The following is an 11600-nucleotide window of genomic DNA, read 5'->3' on the forward strand; positions in this document are numbered from 1 at the left end:
GATGAATACTCCATTGGTAGAAGTTAACCCAAGGACTTGAAAAGACCACACCATCTGGAGAGTTTCAGTAACAGCTTGCCTGCCTTTCTCAGGCCCTGAGCAGATATAAACTAGAGGAACATATGGGTGTTACTGATTATAAATAACCTTAAAAAAAAGGACTCACAACTGTTTTACTTATATCAATGGATGATAAGGTGAACTGAAGCTTCCCATTTTGCCCACTCTATAATAAATTACAGTCAATGTTGCAAACGAGAGCAGCTTGTCACTCATTCACTGGGCCATCTGGTTACTGGTTCTTGAACACCTACGGTGTGCCAAGTGCCGTGCTATGCTATATATACAGTGCAGAAAGAGATGGCCTCTGTTCTCAAGGGGCTTATGACACAGGCAGGGGAGAGAGAACAAGCACGTAATAGTCACAATCGGTGCGAAGTTGTTTAGAGGAAATGTTTCTGATTAGGGTAGAAAGCCTCATTGCCATTAATAATGTTTAATAAGAGCAAAATTAGTACTACTTCAAGGAATCCTATATTAATTGCTTTCTTATTTTTATCAACCATGAAAAGATGCAAATTTTGTCTTAAGGCCTTAATTACCCTCTTCAACAGACAGTTTTAAAATTATGACATTTACTTAAATCACTAATTAGATGAAGGATATTTACGTTCAATGTTTGGGAGTCTTCTATAACCATAGTACGATCTGGAAGAGCATCTTGTGATACATTCGGTTATTAAAGAACGTCAATGATGATTCCTGAAAAGTTTTCCAAATTTCTGAATCAACGTTATATCATAAACACCAGAAAGAAATGCTATGCTCACTTGGCGTTCGCAGTTTTATCGCTTCAGAAGGGCAAGCAATTCAGAGATGACATGAACCTCGGTATTCTAGAACCAAACACGTTCTGTGGCACTCTTACTTATCAGATCTTCTGAGTACAATGGTGCCACTTTCAGATCAGGCAAAACTACTGAATCACAGATTTTAATGAAGCAATATTATGAAAATGTAACCAGGGCCACTCCCCAAGATGGCATTGGTATTTAAGTGACATGGCCTACTTACAAGAGCATTAGAAAGGGAGTATCCAATAGCACCTGGTTAATGTCAGTCTTTAAAAAATTGGACTTTATTATCACTGCAAATAGGAAGCCTTTAAACAAGTGTTGGCTGCATGAAGTATAAAGAGTCCAGATCCTAAAACAGAACAGGGTTGCCTCCATTGTTACAAAGCTGCACATTTGTATCTCTATATGCTATCTGGAAACAGAACTACAGAATGTTTTTGGTACATGGATATGTCTAAAAGATCAATAACAGTACTGTCTGTAGTTTAGCATAAAACTAAGATTTTATCATAGACTGTTCACATGTCTACCGAATCTGGCAAACCTGTGACCCTCTATTTTCTAGAACTATCCTTTATGTCCACACCTCTCTCTCCACCAAAAATTTTTAAAAATTATTTTTAGTATTCCTCCCTAATCTTGCCTCATCGCCACCCCAAGTTCCTGTTTTCAAAAAAGTGATACTTTCTTGTATCATGTATCTTGTCCTTCATGATTCACCAACTCATATTACAGTGTTATTTTGGTATTTTCTGTACACATAACATAAGTACTTTTTAAGATATTTAGAATACTTGAAGTAAAGAAACTTTGTGGGAGAATTTTTCCTTCACCTTTTCAAAAAGGTCCAATGAGAATCTGAGTTGTAAGAAACTAGTTGTAACTGACCTACTTCTATGGTTGAATTCTTGTGGGAGTGCCCTATCAGACTTGATGGCCTTCCTGATTTTATATTAATCAGGTCTATCTATCTATCTATCTATCTATCTATCTATCTATCTATCTATCTGCCTATCTATGTATATTTAGAGAGAGAGAGAGAGAGAGAAACCCTTTCCCTAGAGAGGCTAATCTTTTCCATTTGCCCTGGACACACACACACACACACACTGTGCCTTCTTGTGTCGCGACCCTAGGCTGTAATACTTACTGCTTTCGCCTACGTGAATTCCTTCCCGTCATTCAAAGTCCACTCAAGGTGTGTTGCCTTAGGGGAGTCTTCACTGACCTCTCACCAGCCTACCATTTTTCTACTCTTGCCACGACCTATTGTTGCCCTCTGATTCATATAGAACTCTTTCCCCAGCTCAATGAAATTTTGAGGTCAGGTCCTACTTTTTGATACCCACATAGTTTGGTAAAGAGTAGTGCACTTACAGCATTAGGGGTAACACATATTTTCCATTTGCTCTGTAATATTGGCTTAGGCAAATCTTTTCTCTACGTTGCTGATTTGTCATGGAATACAGGTTTTTCTTCAACTGTTAAACGGTCTCTGCTCAAATTCATCCTGCCAATAGAGCTAGGAGAATTTATCTGAGTCAGAATTTTGTTTTCCTGATTTAACAAAGAGATCTACTGCATAACAAATACAGATTAAAGTTCTTGTCCTTATATTCAAGTCTCAGGGCAATCCATCTCTCCTTTCCAAATCCGTGTCTTCCCTCTCTGCCATCTGTACTTTCTCTTGGTCAAACTGGCCAGTCTGTATCTTTGCACGTGCACCTGCATAATTTGCTTATATGTTTCTGCCTAAGGATGCATTTTTCTTCTATCTGACTTCCACCAGTCTTTTAAAAGCTAAGTCCATTATCACACTGGTGTCCTTTTCTGGACCCTACCCACACCACTTCATTATAATAAAACCTTATGTTAGTTGAGTAGATGCCATTTTCTCTAAATTTCTTATAGGCAGTGATGGTTGGCATTTACGTGCCTGCTAGCAGGTGCCAGGTCAATATTATCATCCAACTTTCCATTACAGCCAACTTTCGTCATTGAGAATTTTAGACAAGCTGAATAAATCAGAAATCCCAAAGAACAAGTTAACAGGCAGTTAAACAAGCATCTATGTAACAAGAGACCCTTCCAAAGACAGCTTCAACATTGAATAAAATCAGCTTTTCAGTTGTTTGTCAATTGCCAATATGATGTTTCTGAAAAGCTTCAGTTATAGCTGAACCTTGGTCCAAGCAGAAATCAATATTAAATCTCCTTATTATCAACCAGCTGTGGATGGAAGAACCTATTGGATCAGTTATATATTTGTTTTCTACTTCAAAAGTGGGATTGCACTTACGATGTTTACCTTTAGAAGCAAAGGTTTAAAAGAAAAAAACCCAAACACAAAAACAAAAAATACCACCACTACCACCCAGTGTTAATGTAATTAAAGCACAGCTGAGACTTTCTTTTAAAGGACAAATATTTGAGCAACTACTCAGAAGCATACCATTCCCACTTCTGATCCTCTGATCTAGAGGTCAGTTGTATGTTTCCCATCTGGATTAACATTGTGCCCCAAAGCCAGACTGGCTCAGCATTCTTCTTATAACCTTGCTAGCCCTCTGACAGGTGTTGGAGCATATGACAACTAAATGATAATGGAAAGCGCTTTAGCATCTGCATTGCATATCATAGAAGATCAAAACAGGTTTGGACCCCTAATAGGACACTTAAAATATGGAAAATAAGTGAGGTCAATTGTGTGAAATGTTTAGAACAAGGAGGGCAGCTATATCCAATATGGACACATTTAGTGAAGCTTTCATCACTTTCCAGTTCTTTGAGTAGGGATTAACTCTAGATCTTAGGAGGACTGAATTGTCCTGCCCAGACGAGATTTAAGTGGTACTTTAAGAGTTAATATTTGTGGGCCTGTACTGGTTTATGAAGCATTGCCACATTCTCCTGCTTGACCCTCACATTTAATAGTTTCAAGGTGTGCAAGAAAGAAGGTCTTCTAATTTTTCAGCTGAAATGTGTTCCTCTCTAGATTTCAGCTTGCTGAAAGCTCACAAACAATTAAAGCAAGAGCCTTTTCCAAATATCAGACTAATTGTTACATTGAGAATTGTAGTTCTAAAGCAGGTGCATTTCTGAAGGAGCAGCTCTGAGAAAGAGAAAGCATTTTTTTATGGTTTCACCCTTAACTTTAACTTGGAGGCAACTCATTTTACTGATGGAGAAAATGAAGCTCAGACACGGTATCTCTTGTCTTAAATGGCAAAGTGAGTTGTGGACACAGTCATTTGCAGGTAAGAGTCTAAGCTCTTAACCACTAACCTATGTCACCTCCTCGAAACCAGAATTCCAATTCTCTAATTCTGGATCACACCCTTGTATTTTTCAGTCTAAGGTGTGATCTCTGCTAAACATCAGTCTCTGATTAACATCAGCCATTCTTGGGAATATTTTGCAAGGTGTGTGAGGCAATTAAGGGTCAGGGACATTGAGCAGCATGCCTAAGAAATGGCAGAGCTGTCATCCCAATGCAGGTCCAGAGTCTACATTCTTTGTTTCACGTGATGTAGACTTTCTTCTAGATTCCACTCACTAGGCGTTCTTCCATTGCCAGGCTAGCTACATAATCCACATAATAGGTACTTACTAAATACTCAGATAAACACCAAGATTCAAATCATAAAGATTCATGCTTGAATCCTGGCTCTCCCATCTAATGACATGACCTTGGGCAAGCTGATATGTAATGATCATGTTTGAGCTAAAAAATGGAGATATTTTTCCATCTTCAGTTATTTAAAGTGAAAGATAAATGGGAGAATGGAATGGTACTTTATAAACCATAAAGCTCTATAAGAACCAAGTGTAGTAGATTCATTTACCAATAAGGAGAAGGCTTCAACTGCACTCTGGGCATTGCATGAAAAACAAAATAAAAAGTTTTATAGGTTAGAGAAAACCATCTGGTTCATGGGTTCTAGTTTACTAGAATCTTTTTTAAAAGAAGTAACTGGGACAGTCTCCTAATAAATGGAGATTAATTAAGCTCTTAAAAAACCCAAAAGAGGAGAAAGGATTTGGAAGTAAGGTGATAATACAAAATAAGGAGTATATCGGTTTTCCTTGGATCAAGAAAACAATACTTGAGATAGTAGGAAAAATGTCAAGGTCTGTGCTTTTTCATCTTTTGCATCCTAAGATCCAGTTAAACTGAGCTATGTTTAAATGCTTTGCTTTATTATTTCCATGACTGTAGGAACGTACGTATTTTGTTATGCTTTCCACTGAACAACTGAATTATAAAACAAATGAATTGTGAAAGCTACTCTTAGATCATGTGGCGGGCTTGTTGAAATACAGCTGGATGAGCCCCACTGCTGGAGTTTGGCTCAGTGGATCTAAGATGGGGACCAAGAATTTGCATTTCTAACAAGTTCCCAGATGATGCCAGTGTTGCTAGTCTGGGGACCACACTCTGAGAACCACTATTTTAGATGAATTCTCTCTAGCTGTGAAATACACCTGAAAGTAACTAAGTGTCCAGTCTTGAAAGACTGAATGAATTTGATTGTGAAATGAGAGCTTATGTGTTTCGTCTGTCACATAAAGATTTCAGTCTATTTCAGAGAAACACTGTGCATCAGGGAGAAATAGGGTAGCTTTTTACCCAGAGAAAATGTGAAACCACATATCCCTCCCCCAAATTTATTCCAGGTGGAACAGTATTTTTTTTTAAAGATTTTATTTATTTATTTGACAGAGAGAGACACAGCGAGAGAGGAAACACAAGCAGGGGAAGGGGGAGAGGGAGAAGCAAGGGACCCCAATGCGGGGCTCCATCCCAAGACTCTGGGATCATGACCTGAGCTGAAGGCAGACGCCACCCAGGCGCCCCTGAACAGTGTTTTAAATCTCACTTTTCCAGGATTGTTCTATTCTACCTGCTCCCTTACTCTGTGGTTACCTGAAAATTTAAGTGACAGCCCTCCTGCATTCTTTTTTTTTTAAATTTTTTATTGTTATGTTAATCACCATACATTCTGGTAACTTCCTTACAGCTGAACACTCAGCCTGCTGGGTTCACTCAGATTTCTTACTGGTTTAAGGCAGTTAAAGGTCACTTGCCTCTAGCTAGCTCGTATAAGTTACAGTAGCAGAGAAAAGCTGCCAGGCTTCTTTAATATTGAGGTAATAGCTTCTGTGTTCCTGAAATTTCATAAGCCTTCATGTTCTAAGAAATAGCAAGAGTTAGACAATTGAGTGTTAAGATTAAAATAAGTTGAGAAGAGGAAAAGGATGAGGTAGGTAGACAGGAGATTCTATCTCAATAAAAAAGTAACTTCCATTTTTAGATCAGGAAGCAATTTGTTCAGATTTTGCTCACTCTAGAGTGGCAGGCTTCCTTCCAGTGTAGAAGGATGCGGGAAGGGGAGTAACCATGGCAACCTGCCCAGCTACGTGGGCAAGCATAGGACGGGGCCGCACGCACTTGGAAGACTTTATTTCTAGCCCAGTCACTCAGTTTAGTATGGGTGGTCCCTCCTTTCCCACTTCCTTCTACTATAATGCTGACTTGGGGAAGAATGGCTCCCACTCCGTAGAGCGGAGGAGAGGGGGTGGAGACTTCAGTGAGACCAGAGGAGGTCAGCTTGACCAAAGCAAACTACAGGCTTCCAGGAGGAGAACACAGAGTAACTCCTTGTCTGTTCTAGCGTGAGCACAGCAAACACCCTGGCGTTGTTAATACTAAGTGCTTGAATGATTAGCAGTTTTCAGGTAGATGAGCAGTGCCCAATTTTGATGAAGAAATTCTCAACTCTGCCTTCAGTTTTCACAAAGACACATAATTCAGTTGTTCAGGGGGCAAAAATAAAACAAAACACCTACATTTCTAGGTCAGAGAGAACAGAGTATTCTAAGCATATTAGATTAACAATCTCCCCAACAAACTTGGGCTAGGTACTCTTATTCTCTCCAGATAAGGAAGCTTAAGAACAGAGGGGTTACGCAATTTGCCCGAGGTCACGTAAGCAACAGTGGTCTAGCTGGGATTTGAGTCAAGGCGGTAGGACTCACCCCACTACCTGGTTGTCCCAGGTGGGAGGCAGGAACTGGCATGAATTCTAGCCCTTTGTGTCCATCCTCGGCATCACCTGTTCCCTTCATCAAAAATAAGCATGGTTTTTGTAGAAGAGGAGACTGATGGCCCCCTCTCTGATTCACACGATGCAGTCAGGCTACGTTACCGTGAGTGAGGTGTCTGTGAAGCACAGCGAACTGCTGTCGCAGCTAGCTCACCTAGAGGGGACTTTGGCCCACCTCTGTGCAATTCAGTGGCATGGCTTCAACTTTAGAAGTACACGCAGCACCGGGGAGAATTTTAAAATGCCACACCCTATTACTCAGGTGTTTCTTATTGCCAGTGTATGTCTCGTTTTGATTCCTTGAGGAGGACAGAAAACCTGACGTGTTCGGTCTGTTAAGGGACACTCCCCCGCCAATCTGCTCTCAAGCCTTTCCATGGGGGGGAGGCATGTTCGGATGCCCATGAGGGCAAGTGGACACATGGGAGAGCTCAGTCTTCAGCAGCCTGCTCGAGCGTTTCAGCATCTTCACTTGTCTTTGAGAAAAGCATCAATTAAATCTCCAAGGCAGGAAAGATTGAGGGACAGAAACACATGATGCCTTCAAAACCATTCAGATAAAAAATATCAATGGTAGCAAGCTTAGGCTCACCGTAGAACTAGAAATGAAGCAGCATATACTTGCTGTGCCACCGAGAGCCCATGTATCCACAAAGCCTCCTGCTGGCCAGGAGACACCCAGCAAGGGATATGTCTTCCTGCTCTCTCAATCTTCAGATAATTGAGGCATGGCCAAGCAGGCCAATAAATATCACCTCCAACCATCTGGTCAGAAGTTTCTAGAAGTCCCTGTACCACCTTCATGCCAACAAGTGTCTTAAAAGAAATTCCCTCAATCCAAACAAGGTGACTAAGATCCAGTCAACCTTTTGAGTAAGACAAGAGAAAAACCTAATGCACAGGAATTTGGACTTTTAGTTGAATCTAAAACTGTCAAAAGTCTTGAGTGGAAATGCAGACTTTCCCTCAAAAGATTAGATAAGGCTTTTAACAAGTGCCATGCACGGCTCCCTTCCCTCTCCTAGCATCCTCAGGTAAAGATCCAATTGTGTCCAAAACCAGAATGCCAACAAGATAGGTGTCATGGGGGAGCCTGGGTGGCTCAGTCGGTTAAGCGTCTGCCTTCGGCTCAGGTCATGATCCCAGGGTCCTGGGATCGATCCTGCTTCTCCCTCTCCCTCTTCCTCTCTCCCTGCTCATGCTCTCTCTCTCTCTGTATCTCAAATGAATAAACAAAATTAAAAAAAAAAAAAAAGATAGGTGTCATGATTCAAAGGCGGAGGACATTCCACTAAGATCAATTGGTTCTGGTCATCCAGTAAAAATGTGTAGGAGGGTATAGCTTAAAGAAGAACTGGTTTCCAGGGCAGTTGTTTGGATAAGAAGGGACAGAGCAAAGAGTGGGCAGGGAAAGGGGAAGTTAAGTTATTCACCAACAGGGAAAAGAATCCAGTCTGCCTCAGGGGCAGACTGATGAGGAATTTAGAAGTAATCAGTCCCGGAAATACACATTGGAAAAGGCTACTAGAGCTCCTCCGTGCTTTCTCCAGCAGACTGTCCACATCGCACACTCCGTGTTGTATGAAGGGTGGCACCGAAAAGGTCCTTCCCCCAAAGGTTAAAGAGAGCTCAGTCCCAAATGCTTCTGAATTCTCAAGACAATAAACTTTCCTACGGTGTCATTGAGGCCTGTTTCCCTTCAAGGAGAGAGAGACAGAACCTGGGGTGGGAGGGGCACCAGGCCAGGGGAAAAGCAGCCTAATCATGGTCTGACTGTGGGTGTAAGAAGCACGCATGGAGTTGTTATAGACCCGGGAGATAAGCCATTTGGTAGCTGCAATGCTCCCCCATTCCCAGCTAGTTCCTCCCTCCCCAACAGCCAGTAGATGCTCCTGTGCGGGGAGCTAACCTCAAGCCTGTAAGGAAGATCAATTCTATATCCCATCAAAGCCATTCCGAGAGCCTTATCAGACATTTTTTTAAAGATTTTATTTATTTATTTGAGAGAGAGAGAATGAGAGACAGAGAGCATGAGAGGGAGGAGGGTCAGAGGGAGAAGCAGACTCCCTGCCGAGCAGGGAGCCCGATGCGGGACTCGATCCTGGAATCCTGGGACTCCAGGATCATGACCTGAGCCGAAGGCAGTCGCTTAACCAACTGAGCCACCCAGGCGCTCCCTTATCAGACATTTTGAAGGCATTTTTGTAGCTGCCTTCTTTCTTCAACCATTACTTCTGTTTGAGTTACTTCTGTCTTACCTCCTTCTCCCCCACTCCCCTGCTTTGCCTGATTAGGGCCAGAAATTTTTTTCATTAAGTCACTTTAGAGTGTAATAACATTTACTATTCATGAAGTCTCCCCTCCATAATTTTTAAGTCTTTCCATGTGTCTGGAAGCTTATTGCTGCTCTTCTCATTTTACAAGAGTGCCTGTCTTCCTTCCAAACACAAACTAAAAAGAAAGAGGAAAAGGTGGGGCGGGGGGAGGGTGGTTAAGGGTGTGGAGATAACATCCAGATTCTTTAAGTGCTTTTAATCCAGTTAAATTTCCCTTTGGACTCAAACAGCTCCCTGCTGACATTGACGGGGGACCGAATTCCAGGCTAGGAATTGAGTCAAGCAAGAGGAAAGGAAGCAGAGACGAATAACAGAGTCAGCTCTATGCTATGAAAACCGCTATGCTGACTGGGGCTCCATGGTTTTAACCCATTCATTTTTCCCCCCCTTTTCTAGAATTCTCACTTAATCTTTCCACCCAGTTTAGAGCGAGCAGGCCAACACCTTTTAAACGCTCCAGGGATTTAAGACAAGTTTGTTCAGTCTCTTGGGCAGATACTTTTTTAAGAATGCGGGTGTAAGACAAAGTTCACATTTTCATGCCACATGTTGTCAGTCATCAGGAACAAGGCTTCTCAGGGGCACAAACCGGGTCCCCAGCCTTTGTCACACGGCAAAAATAAACACCCCTGGAGGAGTTAATTAGGCGGTCAGCAGCCACACCAGCGTCCTACCAGGGTCGCCCGCAGAGCTTTTAAACAAGCGTGCGCGCGCGCGCGCGCACACACACACACACACAAAGGGAGGCGCTTGTGAAATGTCACAAGCTGGACATCTGCCGCCGACCCCAGAGGTAAATGCAGTCCCTGGAAGCCTTCCTCGGATGTCAGGCCACAAAGCCGCGGTTTCCCCAAGTACAGTCTCCTTTCTAAGATTCGCGCCCCCCGCCCGGGTCCCAGCGCTGCACCCCAAGGGGGAAAAAGCCAAGAGGGGAGGAGATGGCGAAAAATGGAGCCAAGGGGAGGAAGGACGGGAAAGCGACTCACGGCTAGCTAGCGCCTCCGCGAAGCGAGCATGACTTCCCGCCGCCGAGCCTCCAGGCTGCCGCGCAGCCGACACGGCGGGCCGCGCTTAAATAGCCGCCGGCCGGGGAGCCGGGGAGCCTCGGAGCCGCGCGGCCACTCCCGGCGAGATATGGTTCTAATCAGATGCTGGCAGCCGAGGACTCCCCAGGAATGCGCCGGGATGTTTTTGCTGCCTGGGCTTGGTAACTCCCCCTCAACGTGTCTGCCGAGTCTTCCAAACTTAACTGTTTATTAACCCGGGCCGCAGCCACGCAGAGCGCCCGGCTCCCCTCGCTCGCGAGCCCCGCCAGCGGGGGGCGATCGCAGGGCCGGGTTCCCCCCACCCCGGCCGCCGGCCCCGCGGAGGAGGGACGAGGGACGGTGCCGGTCGGAGCCCCGGCCGCCGCGAGCTGGGGACGCGGGGCAGGGGAGGGGGCAAATAAGGACAGGAAAGGGAAACTCCGCAGGAAAGGGGTGGGATCCACCCGACCTTCATTTCACAAATTCCTTCCCCGGATTGCCACTTCAGTGATGTGGCACACGAAAGTCATCCTAACCCGTTGGGGCCCTCGGAACAAAGGGCTGCCTTCACTCCTGACTTTTCTGGCAAGAGGCAACGGATCCCAGCTCGGATCTGCTGTTTCTCCAGGGGAAAGTGGGATTGCCCCTTTGCAGGCGTTGCTCATGCGGGTGCACTTAACTTGGTGGGAACTCTGTGTGTGTACAGGTAAAACATACTGTATTTATGGAAGAAATAAAATCCTGATAGACAGATAGAAAACAATACTCTGAAATCGATGTAAACAAAAACGTTCACCCCTATATAACCTATCGAAATAAGCCGTGCCTCTGGTACAAAGATTATGTACTGACTTCCCTTCCGGTATGTACATCCCTGTGTAGACACACAACACGACTAGGTACACTGATTTCCACAGTGTTGCCTCCACCTCTAGGAGAAATAGGCAACATGAGAAATAAAATATTTGAACATATTGACACGCAGGGCTCAGCAGAAGGCACTCCATAGCACAGCTTCGTGAACCTTCACAAACTGGGAATTCATTTTCTCCATATTTTAAAATCATGAACGATTGTACAATATCCCCAGAAACTCTGTCCCTTTTAAAGAATTTTGAAATTACTTTGCGAAAAGCATGTCTATGTTCCTTTTATTTATTTTTTTTTTTGAAGTTGGAGACAGTGTGTACTAAATGTGAACATGCCAAATTATGACTTGGATGAGAAGGGGTTATTGATTTTATTGAGTAAGCAACACACAGCAGATTTGCATTT

The 11600-nt window shown here is 43.5% G+C and overlaps 1 protein-coding gene across 6 annotated transcripts in view; it reads right to left on the reverse strand.

Annotated features, from left to right (window-relative positions):
* LOC118006403 (disabled homolog 2) overlaps positions 1-10725 on the reverse strand; it is a 49373-nt gene extending 38648 nt beyond the window's left edge. For 2 of the 6 annotated variants that reach the window (XM_034999040.1, XM_034999038.1), the window contains exon 1: positions 671-4521. In XM_034999040.1, coding sequence (XP_034854931.1) covers positions 671-700 — 30 coding nt within the window. In that variant the 5' untranslated portion in view covers positions 701-4521. Of the gene's footprint in view, positions 1-670; positions 4522-10286 lie in introns of those variants that run through there. The other 4 variants (XM_034999037.1, XM_034999045.1, XM_034999041.1 and 1 more) reach the window with 4 other exon arrangements.
* Positions 10726-11600: the final 875 nt, after the last annotated feature.

Source organism: Mirounga leonina, unplaced genomic scaffold (genome assembly GCF_011800145.1).
Source record: "Mirounga leonina isolate KUSES-001 unplaced genomic scaffold, KU_Mleo_1.0 Mir_96, whole genome shotgun sequence".
Lineage (NCBI taxonomy): Eukaryota > Metazoa > Chordata > Mammalia > Carnivora > Phocidae > Mirounga > Mirounga leonina.